The sequence below is a fragment of the Mobula hypostoma genome, chromosome 3, assembly GCF_963921235.1.
Source record: "Mobula hypostoma chromosome 3, sMobHyp1.1, whole genome shotgun sequence".
Lineage (NCBI taxonomy): Eukaryota > Metazoa > Chordata > Chondrichthyes > Myliobatiformes > Myliobatidae > Mobula > Mobula hypostoma.
In genome coordinates, this window is record NC_086099.1 from 60,247,921 (window position 1) to 60,266,518 (window position 18,598).

General features: G+C 41.8%; 1 protein-coding gene across 1 annotated transcript; it reads right to left on the bottom strand.

Moving 5' to 3' along the window:
- Nucleotides 1-462: 462 nt before the first annotated feature.
- Nucleotides 463-8,884, bottom strand: LOC134343422 (pancreas/duodenum homeobox protein 1-like). Its single transcript, XM_063042125.1, has 2 exons — nt 8,475-8,884; nt 463-987 (listed from the first exon to the last, which is right to left on the bottom strand). Exons 1-2 carry the CDS (start codon nt 8,791-8,793, stop codon nt 665-667), a joined length of 642 nt encoding a protein of 213 aa, XP_062898195.1. The 5' UTR covers nt 8,794-8,884; the 3' UTR covers nt 463-664.
- Nucleotides 8,885-18,598: the final 9,714 nt, after the last annotated feature.

The window sequence follows — 18,598 nt, forward strand, 5'->3', positions numbered from 1 at the left end:
CACATAGGCCTCGCCTCTGATGGATCAGTGAAGGTTCATTTTGAGTAATTCGCCAACAGCTTTACAACATACGCGCATATACTGCTCTTTCTCTGACTCTGAGCATATCAGGGACCCATATTTAAACTACCATTTTTTTTTACAATTTTCTTCCCAATTAACTCGGCGTTGCTGGTTGAGTGTACTAACGTTTCATTTGAACCGTCGTTTGCTTAATATGTCCTTGAGAAAGTTGGTAATGTACGCTAATTCGGATGTCATTATATTTCTTTATATTTTATTTTACTGCTGTAGGTTTGAAGTGTTAACCCAACAGAGAAGGCAATTAACGGAAACTATTGTAAACAACGTATCTCTGATTTTATGCATTCATTGATATCTTAGATGTGCTTGAGGAAACTGCCTCTGACCGAAGTAATCGCCATTGTCAGATAAAAAAATGCATAGCACGTTTAAATTGAAGACTACATTTATTTATTGCAATATATTAAATATTTTAAATGATATGTGTGGTTATGTTGGTTTGTGTTTAAAATATGCTACACATTTCCCAGCTTACAATATCAATAATCAGGATATTTTATTCAGAAGAATGTGTTAAAAATTATTCCTATGCCAATGGTAGATGTCCAGTATCGGGATATTGATTGCAATATCAGGAAAATCATGATGTCGTTTTGAAAGAATCTCCGGAGTAACTGCCTTCGGCCTCTCCTGCATAGTTTCCGCACAACGTAGCTGCTGCTTTGTCTGCGGATACCTTTGCTCGCCCTTTCGCTTCTTCCTTCTTCCACTTCATCCTTCTGTTTTGGAACCAGATTTTGATGTGTCTCTCGGTGAGGTTCAACATCACTGCGAGTTCTATGCGCCGTGGTCTGGAGATGTACTTGTTGAAATGGAACTCCTTCTCCAGTTCCACAAGCTGACTTCTGCTGTAGGCTGTTCGGGTTCTCTTGGTCTCATCCGCATCTATCGGATTGTTGTTTCCTGCAAGGAAATCAAGTATTAACTGAAAGCTTAATGATGTCTGCAGATTGACATTTTAGTTCCCTGGGTCAGGATCTGTTGACCGTTCAGAAAAGTCAAATTTCAGAAGAAGCATTCTGAAAATTGAGCGTATTCACGGTCGATGACACCTCGAAAATTTTTCGAAAAATTATGTAGATTTTGTTTGTGGAAATTTAATAACGCTCAAGACATTCTGAAATTCTCCAAGGATTAATTAACTTTGAGCGTCTTAAAGTCATCGTAGCTACTCGTATTATCGTCCGTCATAACAACATATTAAGCAGCGTTTTTCTACGGAAGGTTAACCTTTAGTGTGGAATCTGGCCCATAACAGTGGTAAACTAAATCCATACCACACTATTAGATAATGACAGTGTTCCTTAAGGGTTTTATAGCCAGGATGGTAGTGCGGATAAGCTCCCACTACCTATTAAATGCTCCCAATGGCATGCGTCTCAAATAGACTCTGACAACCACGTCCAATTCCTGGCCTTCATGTGTGGCTTAGGTACTAAGGCCGGCAGAACCATTTGGACTGACAGGGGAATGGGCAAGGGCTGGTTATTGTCACCTTACAACCAGTAGTTTCGGGCAGATGGGGCTCGTCAGCTCGTCTCAGTGAAGGAAAACCTCCAGCAACACACTTAAAAGTTGCTGGTGAACGCAGCAGGCCAGGCAGCATCTCTAGGAAGAGGTATCAGTCGACGTTTCGGGCCGAGACCCTTCGTCAGGACTAACTGAAGAAAGAGCTAGTAAGGGATTTGAAAGTGGGAGGGGGAGGGGGAGATCCAAAATGATAGGAGAAGACAGGAGGGGGAAGGATGGAGCCAAGAGCTGGACAGGTGATTGGCAAAAGGGATATGAGAGGATCGTGGGACAGGGGGTCCAGGAAGAAGGAAAAGGGGGAGGGAACCCAGAGGATGGCAAGGGGTACAGTGAGAGGGACAGAGGGAGAGAAAGGAGAGAGCGAAAATAAGGGATGGGGTACGAGGGGGAGGTGGGGCATTAACAGAAGTTAGAGAAGTCAATGTTCATGCCATCAGGTTGGAGGTTACCTCCACTGCCTTGCGGCTACACCCACTAATGGGGAAGGCTTCAGGAGTAAACCCCGAGGAAAACTCCAGAGCTAGAGTCCCTAAGGCGTTGAGTTCAATGCCGACTGACAACTCCTGCGATGCTGCTGATGCCAAACTGTATCGGTTTCTGTGTTCCTTTAGATTCATCGGCGGCGTGGAGAAGGGGAGCTTGTTACACGGGCAACAGGTTGCTCTCCATATCCTACTGCCGTGGCTTGCATATCTAGACAGCTGAGACGCAGCATCTATGGTCAACCCCAACCAAAGGAGGGCCTCAGATGAGAGACTTACCATAGAAACCATAGAAACTACAGCACAGAAACAGGCCTTTTGGCCCTTCTTGGCTGTGCCGAACCATTTTCTGCCTCATCCCACTGACCTGCACACGGACCATATCCCTCCATACACCTCCCATCCATGTATCTGTCCAATTTATTCTTAAATGTTACAAAAGAACCTGCATTTACCACCTCCTCCGGCAGCTCATTCCATACTCCCACCACTCACTGTGTGAAGAAGCCCCCCCTAATGTTCCCTTTAAACTTTTCCCCCCTCACCCTTAACCCATGTCCTCTGGTTTTTTTCTCCCCTTGCCTCAGTGGAAAAAGCCTGCTTGCATTCACTCTATCTATACCCATCATAATTTTATATACTTCTATCAAATCTCCCCTCATTCTTCTACGCTCCAGGGAATAAAGTCCTAACCTATTCAACCTTTCTCTGTAACTGAGTTTCTCAAGTCCCGGCAACATCCTTGTGAACCTTCTCTGCACTCTTTCAACCTTATTTATATCCTTCCTGTAATTTGGTGACCAAAACTGAACACAATACTCCAGATTCGGCCTCACCAATGCCTTATACAACCTCATCATAACATTCCAGCTCTTATACTCAATACTTCGATTAATAAAGGCCAATGTACCAAAAGCTCTCTTTACGACCCTATCTACCTGTGACGACACATTTAGGGAATTTTGTATCTGTATTCCCAGATCCCTCTGTTCCACTGCACTCCTCAGTGCCTTACCATTAATTAACCCTGTATGTTCTACATTGGTTTGTCCTTCCAACGTGCAATACCTCACACTTGTCAGTATTAACCTCCATCTGCCATTTTTCAGCCCATTTTTCCAGCTGGTCCAAGTCCCTCTGCAGGCTCTGAAAACCTTCCTCACTGTCTACTACACCTCCAATCTTTGTATCATCAGCAAACTTGCTGATCCAATTTACCACATTATCATCCAGATCATTGATATAGATGACAAATAACAATGGACCCAGCACTGATCCCTGTGGCACACCACTAGTCACAGGCCTCCACTCAGAGAAGCAATTCTCTACGACCACCCTCTAGCTTCTTCCATCGAGCCAATGTCTAATCCAATTTACCACCTCTCCACGTATACCTAGCAACTGAATTTTCCTAACTAACCTCCCATGCGGGACCTTGTCAAAGGCCTTACTGAAGTCCATGTAGACAATATCCACTGCCTTCCCTTTATCCACTTTCCTGGTAACCTCCTCGGAAAAATCCAACAGATTGGTCAAACATGACCTACCATGCACAAAGCCATGTTAACTCTCCCTAATAAGCCCCTGTCTATCCAAATGCTTGTATATTCTGTCTCTTAGTACTCCCTCCAATAACTTACCTACTACTGACGTTAAACTCACCGGCCTATAATTTCCTGGATTACTTTTTGATCCTTTTTTAAACAATGGAACAACATGAGCCACTCTCCAATCCTCCGGCACTTCACCCATAGACAGCGACATTTTAGATATTTCTGCCAGGGCCTCCGCAATTTCAACACTAGTCTCCTTCAAGGTCCAAGGGAACACTCTGTCAGGTCCCGGGGATTTATCCACTTTAATTTTCCTCAAGACAGCAAGCACCTCCTCCTTTTCAATCTGTACAGTTTCCATGGTCTCACTACTTGATTCCCTCAATTCCATAGATTTCATGCCAGCTTCCTTAGTAAATACAGACGCAAAAAGCCTATTTAAGATCTCCCCCATTTCCTTTGGTTCCGCACAAAGCCGACCACTCTGATCTTCAAGAGGACCAATTTTATCCTTTACAATCCTTTTGCTCTTAATATACCTGTAAAAGCTCTTTGGATTATCCTTCACTTTGACTGCCAAGGCAACCTCATGTCTTCTTTTAGCCCTCCTGATTTCTTTCTTAAGTATTTTCTTGCACTTCTTATACTCAAGCACCTGATTTACCCCCTGTTTCCTATACATTTCATACAACTCCCTCTTCTTCTTTATCAGAGTTGCAATATCCCTTGAGAACCAAGGTTCCTTATTCCTATTCAATTTGCCTTTAATCCTGACAGGAACATACAAACTCTGCACTCTCAAAATTTCCCCTTTGAAGGCTTCCCACCTACCAATCACATCTTCGCCAGAGAACAACCTGTCCCAATCCACGCTTTTTAGATCCTTTCTCATTGCTTCAAATTTGGCCTTCTTCCAGTTCAGAACCTCAACCCTAGGACCAGATCTATCCTTGTCCATGATCAAATTGAAACTAATGGTGTTATGATCACTGGAACCAAAGTGCTCCCCTACACAGACTTCCGTCACTTGCCCTAATTCGTTTCCTAACAGGAGATCCAATATTGCATCCCCTCTAATTGGTCCCTCTATATATTGATTTAGAAAACTTTCCTGAACACATTTTACAAACTCTAAACCATCTAGACCCCTAACAGTATGGGAGTCCTAATCAATGTATGGAAAATTAAAATCCCCTACCACCACAACTTTATGTTTCCTGCAGTTGCCTGCTATCTCTCTGCAGATTTGCTCTTCCAAGTCTCGTTGACTATTGGGTGGTCTGTAATACAATCCCACTAATGTGGCCATACCTTTCCTGTTTCTCAGCTCCACACATAAGGACTCAGTAGACAAGCCCTCTAATCTGTCCTGCCTGAGCACTGCTGTAATATTTTCCCTAACAAGCAGTGCTACTCCCCCACCTTTCATTCCTCTGCCTCGATCACATCTGAAACATCAGAACCCTGGAATATTAAGCTGCCAGTCCTGCCCTTCCTGTAGCCAAGTTTCACTAATTGGTACAACGTCATAATTCCACGTGTCAATCCATGCCCTCAACTCATCCGCCTTCCCCGCAATACTCCTAGCATTGAAATATATACACCTCAGAAGATTTTTATCACCACTCACAACCTTTCTATCAGCGGATTTGCTTAAACCTTCAACATCATTTATTTTCACCCCAGCCACACTGTCAGCTCTGGCACTCTGGTTCCCATCCCCCTGCAAATCTAGTTTAAAGCCTCCCCAACAGCACTAACAAACCTCGCTGAACTTAGTCTGAAACATTGTAAGAACCACAGGTACTCTACCATCAACCGTGCATATATAATGTGCCTAAGATATACTATTTGCCCTAATGGACAAGTTCTCCTTACTTCTCTGAGAGGTTGGTATCTTTTGAACGCTTAAAATAAAAATGCTGAAAAAGCCTTCTAATTACGGCCTTTGTTTTTTTTTTCTTGTGCCAAAAATGGCTTCCTATGTATTTTTTTCTCTTAAACAAAAATATCTTGAAATCCTCAGGAGCCTTGAGAATCGTTAACTGATTCAAGCAAGGCATTATTTCGCTTTTCTGTTTCTAGCAGGTACAAATAGGTACAAATATTTTAAGGAGTTCAGGGCATCTCAAGGCTTCAGACAAATCCGCATTCGGCTGTGCGTAAATAAAGCGCTCAGAAAACAGCACAGTTTTCCCGAAAACAGTGGAAGTCCAATCGAGGTGAAACCCACATTGCCAGGGTAGTTGTGTCTAATATAAACATAATTCTGGAATTACAAGTGGGCATCTTATTCCAGAAAAAAAATGTTAACAGCCCACCGATATCTCGATTGTATATGACCCAAATCCTTTATCATAAGTACCTGCGGAATCGTGAATAATATAATATAAAACAATCGGAAAATTGGAATATGCTTGGCTATTCAACATCTTTTGTTCATAGCTAAGTAATATCGTCGTTGATCTGTGCTCTAGTTATATTAATTAGTGCTGTCGCAGCATCCATCATCAGGGACCCGAACCACCCGGGCCATGCTTTCTTCTCGCTGCTGCCATCAGGAAGAAGGCTCAGGAGCCTCAGGACTCGCACTACCAGGTACAGGGGCACTTATTTCCCCTCAAACATCAGGCCCTTGAACCAACGGGGATAACTTCATTCAGCTTCACTTGCCCCATCACTGAACTATGTACAGTACTCACTTTCAAGGACTCTTCATCTCATGTTCTCAATATTGATTGGTTTTCTCTTTTGTAAATGCACAATTTTTTTGTATTTTGCACACCGGTTGTTTGAAGGCCCTGTTGGGTGCAGTCTTTCTTATTTCTATTATGGATTCACTGAGTGTACCCGCAAGAAAGCGAACCTTACGGTTGTATATGGTGACATATACACTTTGATAATAAATTTACTTTGAACTTTGATATTTGGTAGGTAACATATAGTTACTAAAACCTGGGTTTAATCAAAATCTACACGTCAGATTTAACGTTAAAGTTATTTACAGAAGAATTCCAGACTTCCAAAATGTCGACATGCAAGTTCCAGACTTGTACACAATTCTACTTTGGTATATTGTGAAAATATGGCATCTAATTGCAGTCATAAACAGATACTGTATGCTATGTGCGCTATAACTTCTCTTGTATTTAAATACTAATACCCACGCATTGGCACCAAAGAAATCGCTTACTGTTATATTGAGTCCCTGGTCAAAAATCGGTGAATAAATAAAAAAGATTTCCTTTAATTGACCAAAGTAGGTGGTTTAAGAGAATATGAAAATCTTGGTTCTCTAAACGTAATTGCGTTTTAGAATTAAGATCGGAAATATGCATTGATGTAGTCTTTTAACTGCTGAGACGTACGTGCATTTATTTGTGCGAGCTTTTATCCGTCCATTGAAAACAGTTGGGGTTTATTTTCAGTACAGCATTAAATAGTTTCATTTTTACCATTTGAGTTTTTTTAACCTGTAACTCTGTAATCTCCTTATTTTAGGAACATGGCTAATTTTTAATATGGATTCAATCTGACAATGCATATGCTGAATTGGTTCATTTCAACACCCAACCATAAATAGTCATTCCAGGCCGAAACGGAATATTTTCCATAATTCATTGACCGGTAATAAAGTTTTACGTGTTAATTTGTAGAAATGGTAAAAATTATTTGAATAAGATAAAAAAAAACAAAAGAATGGGTGGCTAGTAAATGAAGCTGCATACTAATTTACGCAGCTCCTCGCTGTCGGCACTGATATTATGCGCAGAGAAACTAATATTGCTACTTTTAGTCACAATGGCTTTTTATATTGATTCATACTTCTGTAATGGAAATCCGCTGTAACTTATTTTGCACTCATCCTTTACAGGACAGATCTGAATTCCAGTCTTATCCTCAATCATTCATTGACATGTCATCAGAAGTCACTAAATATTATGACCTGGTGGCAGGAAAATTCCTAGGAAACGATAGGACTAAAATTAATACTGTATAATCCAGCGCATTTTAAAATCGAGCGACTTCTGAACTTCCGCATAACATTTTTCGTAAGAAATGTGCAGAGGACAAAGGGAATTGTGTTTTTCTTATTACAATAATTACCTAGCGACATTTCTGCAACTACCATATCGCAGAAATTTGTATCTTGAAAGCACCGGTTAGCATTTGGTGTCTCGATAAGGCTTAAAATGTTTATAAGAAATCAGAGGAGAGAAGGACTTCGGGCCCACTCAGCTGCTTTTGTGTCGATGATTTTTAATTCGCCATATTCTGCAGTTTGTCTACTTCAACCACGGAAGAGGTGAAAACCTACAGCAAAGCGAGCAATATATTCAACACCAATCGATCATTACCCACTCTTCTTGTAGCCTTAGTCCGATCTGCATCGAATTCAACAAAGTAGCTTTCGACATATGCCCAATGAATTTCTTTGGTTACAACACAAACGAAGTTGAGTTTTTAAAAATTATTTTGTATCCGGTTTAATATTGGCCTTTATAGTTCGAGAAGATCAAAGGAAACAAATGATATTTTTATGGTCATCGATTTGAATGGATTTTTTTAGTTACACTTACCTTCGGGTGTAAAGTATGTTGGAATGTGCCATTCCCTATGCTACACACACACACACACACACACACACACACAAAACTAATAGTACCTTCGTGAAGCACAATTAATTTAAATATTAATAATATTTCTCAGTAAATATCACACGCTATAAGAAAAGCTGTAGGTATTATAGCTAAGAACTGTTGACGTTTCGTTAATTCCACTTACCAAGCACTGAAAATAATACCTGATTTTCTTGTGACCGTACCTGTCCACTGATCCCTCCAAGCACCGGCATGCGATTTTGTATTTCTCACCCAGGGGAATGGGTAGCACCCCCGAAGCTCGCGGTTATCCCCGTATTCAGTATGGGCAAAATTCGCTTGAGGAAGTTGACCGCAGTTCAGATCCGGAAGACCTTCACAGTGGGTGAAATCCGTCACGCTATGCTCGTTTAAATCGCCGAAACACGACCTGAGGAGAGGCGACTGCGGATTTCTGGCGTAGATACAGGCAGGTGGATTCTGCGCGTAATCTGGTCCCTGGTACTGGCAAGCACTTTCGAAGTAGACCACGTCACAATCCATAGCCGAGATGGTTTCTAATATCTGGGAGGTGTTATGGCCAAGTTTCTATAAACTTTGTTTTTCCACAGTCTCGTGTACAATGAACGCTCACACCTGGTCTGAAACTCTCTACCTGTTTCCTTGTCATGTGATTAATTTGAAGTCAACGATTGGTAGGTAGAGAGCAAACCAACGTTTACTGTTTTTTTGAAAAAGTCTTATTTGACCTGCTGTAATGAGCAACTACATTTTGGGTGATAAATATAGGTATGCTGAGTTCCCGTATAGACAATAAAGCCATAAGAGATAGGAGAAGAATTGGGCCATTCGGCCCAACTAAGCTGCTCCGCCATTTCATCATGGCTGATCCATTTTCCCTCTCAGCACCATTTTCCCTCTCAGCACCATTCTCCGGCCTTCTCCGGAAGCCTTTCACGCCCTGACGAATCAAGAACCTATCAACATCCGCCGTAAATATACCAGTGGCCTGGCCTCCACAGTCGCCTGTGGTAACGAATTTCACAAATTCACCAACCTCTGGCTAAAGCAATTCCTCTCCACCTTCATTCTAAATGGATTGTTCCCTCTGCTCCTCGATTTCCCACTAGAGGACCCGTCCGCTCCACATCCACTCCATCTAGGCCTTTCAACATTCGATAGTTTTCAATGAGATACCCCCTCATTCTTCTAAATCCCAGCTAGTACAGACCCAGAGTCATAAAAACGCTCGTGATACCATAACTCTTCATTCCCGCAATCACTCTTGTGAACCTCCTCTGCACCCTCTCCAATGTCAGCAACCCTTTTCTTAGATAGGGACCCAAAAGAGCTTGCAATACTCCAAGTGAGGCCTCACCAGTGTCTTATGAAGCCTAAGCATTACATCCTTGCTTTTATATTCTAGTCCTCTAGAAATGAATGTTAACATTCTATTTGCCTTCCTCACCATCTACACAACCTGTAAGTTAATCATTAGAGAATCCTCCACAAGGACTCTCAAGTCTCCTTGCACCTCAGATTTTTGATTTTTCGGCCCATTTAGAAAATAGTCCACACTTCTGTTCCTTCTACTAAAGTGTAGAACCATACATTTCCTAAAATAATAACCCATCTGCCACTTCTTTGCCCATTCTCTAATCTGCCCATGTACTTCTGCAGCCTCCCTACTACCTCAACACTACCCGCCCCTCCACCTATCTTCCTGTTGTCCGCAAACCTGGCCACAAAGCCATCAAGCATGTCATCAAAATCATTGACATAATGTAAATAGAAGTTGTCCTAACACGGACCTGTGCAGAGTACCAATTGATACCGACAGCCAACCAGAAAAGAATCCCTTTACTCCCACTCTTTGCCTCCAATCAGCCAATCCTCTATCTATGCTAGTATCTTCACTGTAATTTCATGGGCTCTTGTTAAGCAGCCTCATCTGCAGCACCTTGTCAAAAGTCTTCTGAAAATCCAAGTGTACAACATCCACCTTTGTCTATCCCACTTGTTATTTCCTCAAAGAATTTCAACAGTTTTGTCAGGCAACACTTCCTCTTAAGGAAACATACTGAATTTGCCCAATTTAGTCATGTACCTCCTAATACCCTAAGATCTCATCCATAACATTTGACTCCAATTTCTTGTCAACCACTGAGGTCAGGCTAACTGGTTTATACTTTCTTTTCTTTTGCCTCCCTCCCTCCTTGAAGAGTGGATAGACGTGCAATTTTCCAGAAAGCTGGGAATTAATAGATCCTCGACAGGTCATTACCATTGACTCCACAGCCTCCCCAGCCACCCTTCCTGAATCTAGGGTGCAGCCAATCTGGTCCAGGTGACTTATACACTTTTAGAGCGTTCAGCTTCCCAAGCACCTTCTCCCTAGTAATAGCAATTGTACTCACTTCTGCCCTCTGACACTCTCGAACTTCCAACATACTGCTAGTGTCTTCCACAGTGAAGATGGATGCAGAATACTTATTTACTTCATCCTCCATTTTCTAGTCCCCATTACTACCTCTCCAGCATCATTTTCCAATGATCCAATATCCACTCTCGCCTCTCTTTCACTCTTTATATACTCTATCTGAAAAAAAAACTTTTGGTATCTTCTTTGATATTATTGGCTAGCTTACATTTATATTCCATCTTTTCCCTCTTATGGCTTTTCTAGTTGCCTTCTGCTTCCCAATCCTCTAACCTCCCATTGTGTTTTGCTCTGTAATATGCTCTCCCTTTTGCTTTTATGTTATTTTTGATTTCCCTTGTCAGCCACAGCTGTGTCATCCTGTATTTAGAATACATCTTCTTCCTTGTGATGTATCTATCCTTTGCTTTCCGATTTTCTCCCAGAAACTCCAGCCATTGCCGTTCTGCCATCATCCTTGCTGGTGTCCCCTTCCAACTAACTTTGGCCAGATCCTCTCTCACTCTTCTTTAATACCCGTTACTCCACTGTGATACTGATACACCTGGCTTTATCTTCTCCCTCTCGCGCTACAGGTAAAATTCCACCATACTATGATCTCTATCTCCTAAAGGTTCCTTTACCTTAGGACCCTAATCCAATATGGTTCATTGCACAGCAGCCAATCCAGAATAACCTTTCCCCTAGTGGGGCTCAACCACACGCTGCTCTAAAAAGCGATCTTGTAGGCATTCTAAAAGATCTTCTAATTTAGGATTCAGCACCAATCCGGATTTCCCAATCTATCTGCACATTGAAATCACTCACGACTATCCTAACATTGCACTTTTGACATGTGTTTTCTATCTTCCGCTGTCATTTGTAGCTCACATCCTGGCTACTGTTCCGTGGCCTGAACATAACTCCCATCAGGGTCTTTTTACACTTTCAGTTTCTTAACCCTACCCACAAAAATTCTATGTCTTCCAATCATATGTCACCTCTTCCTAAATATTTGATTTCATTTTTTTACCAATAGGTTCATGCCACCCTCTCTGTCTACCTGCCTGTCCATTCAAAGTAATGTGTATCCTTGGGCGTTAAGCTCCTAACTATGATCTTCTTTCAGCCACGACACATTGATGCCCACAGCTTCTACCTGCCAATTTTTATCTGCGCTACAAGATCATCTACTTTATTCTGTATACTGCGTGCATTCAAATATAACACCTTCAGAACTGTATTCGTCACCCTTCTTGCTTTTGTCCCCGTGTTACACTGCAAATCATCCCACTGACTGCAATTTTGCCCTGTCTTCTGCCTGTCCTTCCTGACAGTCTCATTACATACTGTTCTATAGTTCTATACTAAGTGCCCCATCCTCAGCCCTGTCATTCTGGTTTTCAACCCCTACCAATTTAGTTTAAACCCTCCTCAACAGCTCTAGCAAACCTGCCAGCAAGGATATTGGTCCTCGTCGGGTATAGGTGTAATCCGTCCCTTGTGTACAGGCCACACCTTACCCAGAAGAAATCCCAATGAACCAGAAATCTCAGGCTCTGCCCCCTGCACCAGTTTCTCAGCCACACATTCATCTGCCAAGTCATCCTATTCTTACTCTCACTGACGCATGACACAGGCAACAATTCACGTATTACTGCCGCGGAGGTCCTGCTTTTCAGCTTTCTGCTCAACTCCCTAAATTCTGTCTTCGGGACCTCCACCCTTTTCTTACCTATATCATTGAGGTCAGTATGTACCAAGACTTCTAGCTGTACACTCTCCAACTTTAGAATGGCATGGGCAATATTCAAGACGTCCCTGACTCTGGCACCTCCGAGGCTGCATACCGTCTTTCACGTCCACAAAATATCATGTCTGCTCTTCTAATATGGAACCTCCTATCACTAAGGCAGCCCTTTTCTCCCCCACTTCCCTTCTATGCCACAGCGCCAGATTCAGTGACAATGATCCAGTCACTGCAGCTTCTCCTCTAGTACGTCGACCCCCACCCCCCAACAGTATCCAAAGTGGTATACAGTACTTATTATTGAGGGGAACGGCCACAGGGGTACACTACACGGACAGCCCATTTCCTTTCCCTCTCCTGACAGTCACCCAGGTACCCGTCTCCTGCAACTTAGGGGTAACTACCTCTCTGTAGCTCCTATCTATCAGTTCCTTACTTTCCGGTATGAGCCGAAGGTCATCGAGAGTTGCTCCGGTTCTCTAAAACATTCATGAGGAACTGCATCTCGGTGCACCTGGAGCAGCTGTGGTTATCCGGGAGGCTGGAGGTCTCCCAGAGTTCCCACATCTCACACAAAGAACACAACACAGCCCCTGGAGCCATTCTCACTGCACTATCTGATGAAGAATGCGGAATTTGTTATATTCAGTTGATCATACTGCAACACCTTGTCTTTCGGTTGTAAAGTAGAAAGAGTTATATCAGAATTTGCAAGCGGAAAATTCGAAGATCCTATGGACTAACATAATCTCTTTTGCAAAACTCAGGTAAGAAGGAATACAAACGCGCCGTGGTGAATAGAATTTAAACGCAAACAGCAGGAATTCTGCAGATGCTGGAAATTCAAGCAACACACATCAAAGTTGCTGGTGAACGCAGCAGGCCAGGCAGCATCTATAGGAAGAGGCGCAGTCGACGTTTCAGGCCGAGACCCTTCTATTCACCAGCAACTTTGATGTGTGGTGAATAGAATGTTGATATGGAAGGATGTGGAAGTGCACCTCTATAGATCAAATATGTTTGACATGCGCTAAAATCAGGTGCCAGATAAAAACAAAACAGTGAAACATAGAAATTAAGAGTGGGAGTTGGTTACAGGCCCTTCGAGCCTGCAATGCCATTCATTTCCTTCTATTTGATAACATATCCTTGCTCTTCCCCCACTTCCATATCCCATAGCTCCGCGTGTCTTTTGTGTCGAGAAGTCCACCAATCTCTTAAAATATCCGACAATTTGTCTCCACCGCCTTCCCGGTAGATAAGTCTACAGGTTCTCTGAGTGAGGAAATGTCTCGTCAATTTCGCCCTGTATGTTTTATTCCCAATCCTCAGATCATGACCTCTCGTTGTAGACGCCGTTCTCTGTAGTCAAGGGAAACATTCTCTCCGCATTCACGTCTGTCTCGCCTGTCAGAATGTTGCTCTTTTCAATGAGATGCCATTTAATTCTCCCAAGCTCAGTTCACTTATTGCGTCCAATGTCCGATCGGTGGATTTGTAACACAAAACAAAAATACATTTGTGATATGAAAGCAGAGGTGCTGGACGAACTCAGAAGAGCATTCTCTGTGGAAGGAGAATTCAGTCAACGTTTCCACTCAGCGAGCTTTCCTCAAAACAACTCATAGCAGTCTAAATATATTAATGGTAATGCAATTTACATTCATAATAGGACTGTGAGACACAAAGACACATAAACCTGTTTTTTCATGTGTTAATCCGCAGTAGAATTGTTTTGAGCCTTTCCACAACATTATCACTTCATCGAGCGGGATTAGATTTGCTTTTTTCCAAACCGGGAGTCATTCTGCGGACCTTTAAAGCCGGTCAGTGGATTTAAGTGCTGACTATAGGTTTCCACTCAGTCAGCACAGTAGCACATTTCAAAATAACTAACAATGGATTAGAAAGAGTTTACAACATTACCCAAATGCCAACTGTTGGTTTATAACAGGGCTATACTGATTAAAAGAGTGTTATTTTTACCAGTGACCTCTGTTCAACACAGCAGATAGTTTTGTTTCCTCCACACCCGTTACTCCACCCCACCAACACACTGAGATTGTGAAATAACAATGTTAGCCAAGCTATTGCATCTGGTGCCATTTACCGCCAGATTAAGAACACACCTTTCATTTAACTAAAGTTCGGTCTAAGGTATTCTGCCTTCGTGACGAAGGTATTGATTGTCTCCAGTTTATTCAGTATCCTGTGTGCACAGTAGAAATAAATAACCCTTTGACCCGCTATCGGGCAGCAATATACAGGTTGACTTGGATACCAAAGAATGATAAGGTGGTCTTGAACAAAGATTACAGAGAAAGAAATTTGCTGCGTCGCTGCACTATTTGTTTAGAAATGCTACCTGATCTGGGTAGCTCTTTCATAAATTCCATTTTTTGTAATTGAAAGAAAATTTCAAGAATATGTTACTGTACATTTTTTGGAACCCCAAAAGTATATAACAGAACAGCTCGTGATTCGAAAGAGAATATGAATAGATATGTCTGGATATAGTAGATTCTGCTATGTTATGTTTCTACCGAAACTATTGGCTTGGACTATCATTACCGAGTGTCAACCGAACCACTCCTTCACACATTTTCTATCCATCCACATCCACCCCACTCCCGCCCCCATCTGTCTATCTCTTACTCTGTCTCCCCCACCCACCCCCTCTCTCTCTCACACACACACACCCATACACCATCCCACTTTCTGGACTGTTAGTCAGAAAAAGAGGGTCAGGAGCAGAGATTCGACAGCTGTAGAATGGATAATGGAATGATAGATAAAGTTAATTACCAAAAAAAATTTATATTAAAATATCAAAAGTACTCCCAAAGGACAACATCATTTTACATATCACATTGCAGGTGACTTATTTTTGTACAATTACTTTCATTTTTGAAATAGGTTCTGTTGCATCCTAAGAATAAGAAGGGAATTATTTCCTTCTTAAAATGTTTAACACACTCTGATATAGATTATATAAGATTGTTCTGAAAAAAAAAGAAAATTGCTGCTAACGTAATCTGAAGTGAAAGCAAACACTCTTGAACTGATTTTCAGTCAGTGAGGCCAAGAGTTCATCCTTATTACAAAAGAAGTCCATTTAGTCACCTTATAGTAGTGGAAACTATGTTATCCTGAGTCTGGTTGGTGTGCAGTTTCAAGCTTTTGTATATTTTACTCAATAGAAGGCAGGAGAAGAGAGAATGTCCAAAGCGGTATTGGTATTCAGTTATGGCGGATGTACTTCTAAGACAATATGGACCAAGGTTGTTTTTCTCGATGGAATGGGCTGCATGCACAACTCTCTACAAGTAATTGCAGTCTTGGCAGAGCAGTTGCCACACCAAGCAGAGATGCATCTAGATCGGATGTGTACTGTGATGTCTCTGTAAAAATTGGTGAGGGTCAATGGGGACATGCTGAATTCTCTTAACCTTCTGAAGAAGTGGATGCACTGTGTGCTTTCTTGGCCATAGCATCTATGAAGCTGAACCAGGACAAGCTATAGTGTGTTACTATTTCAGAGGACGTGTCCTGGATGTAGCACATAAGTGCAATTGCAAAGAAAGCACCGCAGTGCCTCTGCTTCCTTAGGAGTCTGCGGAGATTCAGCATGACATCTGAAACTTTGACAGACTTCTATCGGTGTGTAGTGGAGAATGTATTGACTAGCTGCATCAAGGTCTGGTATATAAACACTGCCTTTGAACAGTGGATTTGGCCCAGTACTTCACTGGTAAAGCCCTCCCAACCATTGAGCACATCTACACAAAATGCCTTTGTAGGAAAGCAGTATCCATCATCTGAGATCCTTGCCATCCAGGCCATGCTCTTTTTCTCACTGCTGCCATCAGATAGAAGGTAAAAATGCCTCAGGACCTGTACCACCAGATTCAAGAAAAGTCACTATGCCTCAGCCATCAGGTTCTTGAACAAAAGGAGATAACTACACTCACTTGCCCATCCATTGAGGTGTTCCTACAACCAATGATCTCACTAAGGATTTTTTATCTTGTTATTTCATGGTCTCATTACTTATTCCTGTTATATCCCTTCATCTTGAAGAAGTAGCATGTACTGTGGCTAAAGGACAACCAGTAGATATGTAGACATCCAGAAGGCATTTAATAAGGTACCAGATGAAAGGTTATTGAGGTAAATAATAGTGCATAGTATTAGAAGTAACATATTACTATGATAGAAGATTGGTTAGCTAATTGGAAAATTAGCATAAATGGGTCTTTTCTATCTGGTTGGAATTATGTGCCACAGGGTAGTGCTGGGACCTCAACTTCTCACAAATTATATAAATTCGTTGAAGGCACTGAAGTTGTAGTGGCTAAATTCACTGATGATACAAAAATAAGAAGTGAAGTAAGCAAAGAGAAAGATATAAGGAGACTATAAAATGCATAGATAGGTTAAGTGATTAGACAAAGATTACTAATAATGAAAACTTTGGAACAGATGAAATCGTCCATTTTGGCAGGACAATTCAAGAATGAAGTAATTAGGAAAACTAATATTATGGTTTATTGCCTGGATAAAAGAATACAAAAGCAGGGATATTAACTTTCAGTTAAATAAGGCTTTAGGACTATGGTCTATAATAGCAGCTTCCTTATTTAAGGAAGGATGTTAATGAACTGAAAGCTGGAAGTAGAGGGAAGATTAAGGTACTAATCTTAATATTCCCTATATTAAGGGAAGATTATAGGTAAGCAGTGAGTATAGAGAAGAGAGCATGACCTGGATGGTGAGGCTCCTTGATGATGGATGCTGCTTTCCTGTGACAACACTCCATGTAGATGTGCTCAGTGGTGGAGAGGGCTTTAACCATGATGGGCTGGCCCATATTCATTACATTTTGTAGGATTTTCCATTCAAGGCCTTTGGTGTTTCCATACCAGTTTGTGATGCAGGCAGTCCGTATACTCTCCATCACACCTCTACGGAAGTTTGTCCACAGAATGCTGAAAGATTGCCCATGAATAGTGGAGTAAGGGGAGGAAAAATGTACAAGATGAACCGTAAATATCATAACCTAGGCAGAGGTTAGAGCTGACAGGTTATAAAGAGATGGGGATCTATGAAGAGTTTAAATTGATAGCATTGGGGGAAGATGAAGACCATGTGTATCTACATTCAATTACAGAATCAATAACAGAGATGTGAGAATTTTAGATATATTGAACTTTGAAAAGGCTTGAAGAATGAGAGGCTGACTATAATGCCATAGTTTTGGTTGAGTTTTGAACGTGATACAGGCTTGAATAGGAATTTAAGATGGTCTGAAGCAGGGCAGAGATGGTTGATAAGTCGAGGGATAGAGTTTAAGAGTCGCGATGTAATGATGCAGCTCTATAAAACTCTGGTTAGGCCACACTTGGAGTACTGTGTCCAGTTCTGGTCAGCTCACTATAGGAAGGATGTGGAAGCATTGGAAAGGGTACAGAGGAGATTTACCAGGATGCTGCCTGGTTTAGAGAGTATGCATTATGATCGGAGATTAAGGGAGCTAGGGCTTTACTCTTTGGAGAGAAGGAGGATGAGAGGAGACATGATAGAGGTATATAAGATAATAAGAGGAATAGATAGAGTGGATAGCCAGCGCCTCTCCCCCAGGGCACCACTGCTCAATACAAGAGGACATGGCTTTAAGGTAAGGGGTGGGAAGTTCAAGGGGGATATTAGAGGAAGGTTTTTCACTCAGAGAGTGGTTGGTGCATGGAATACACTGCCTGAGTCAGTGGTGGAGGCAGCTACACTAGTGAAGTTTAAGAGACTACTAGACAGGTATATGGAGGAATCTAAGGTGGGGGCTTATATGGGAGGCAGGGTTTGAGGGTCGGCACAACATTGTGGGCCGAAGGGCCTGTACTGTGCTGTACTATTCTATGTTCTGTGATAATATGCAATGGGAAATCAGCAATCTCCGTGACAGACTGCACTTTTTGTATAAGTAGTTAATCTTTATAACTAGTTTCCCATTTGCATTGAACTGATAATTTAAGTCAAGATTTATGTTCTAGAGTGCCCTGACTATCCAGTATTGAAAAGTACTCAGAAATGTTATGGAAAAAATGAACAAGTCGTGTGTAACCAAAATGCGTACTTAAGTGCACAAAGCTAGAAACTGCTGTCAGTGATATCATGTAGTCATT

Excerpts from the sequence above, each read along its gene's own strand:
- LOC134343422 (XM_063042125.1), bottom strand. The coding sequence starts at position 8,793 with ATGGATTGTGACGTGGTCTACTTCGAAAGTGCTTGCCAGTACCAGGGA. Across the intron at positions 988-8,474 it reads TTGGAGGGATCAGTGGACAG|GAAACAACAATCCGATAGAT; the intron begins GTACGGTCACAA and ends ATTTCCTTGCAG.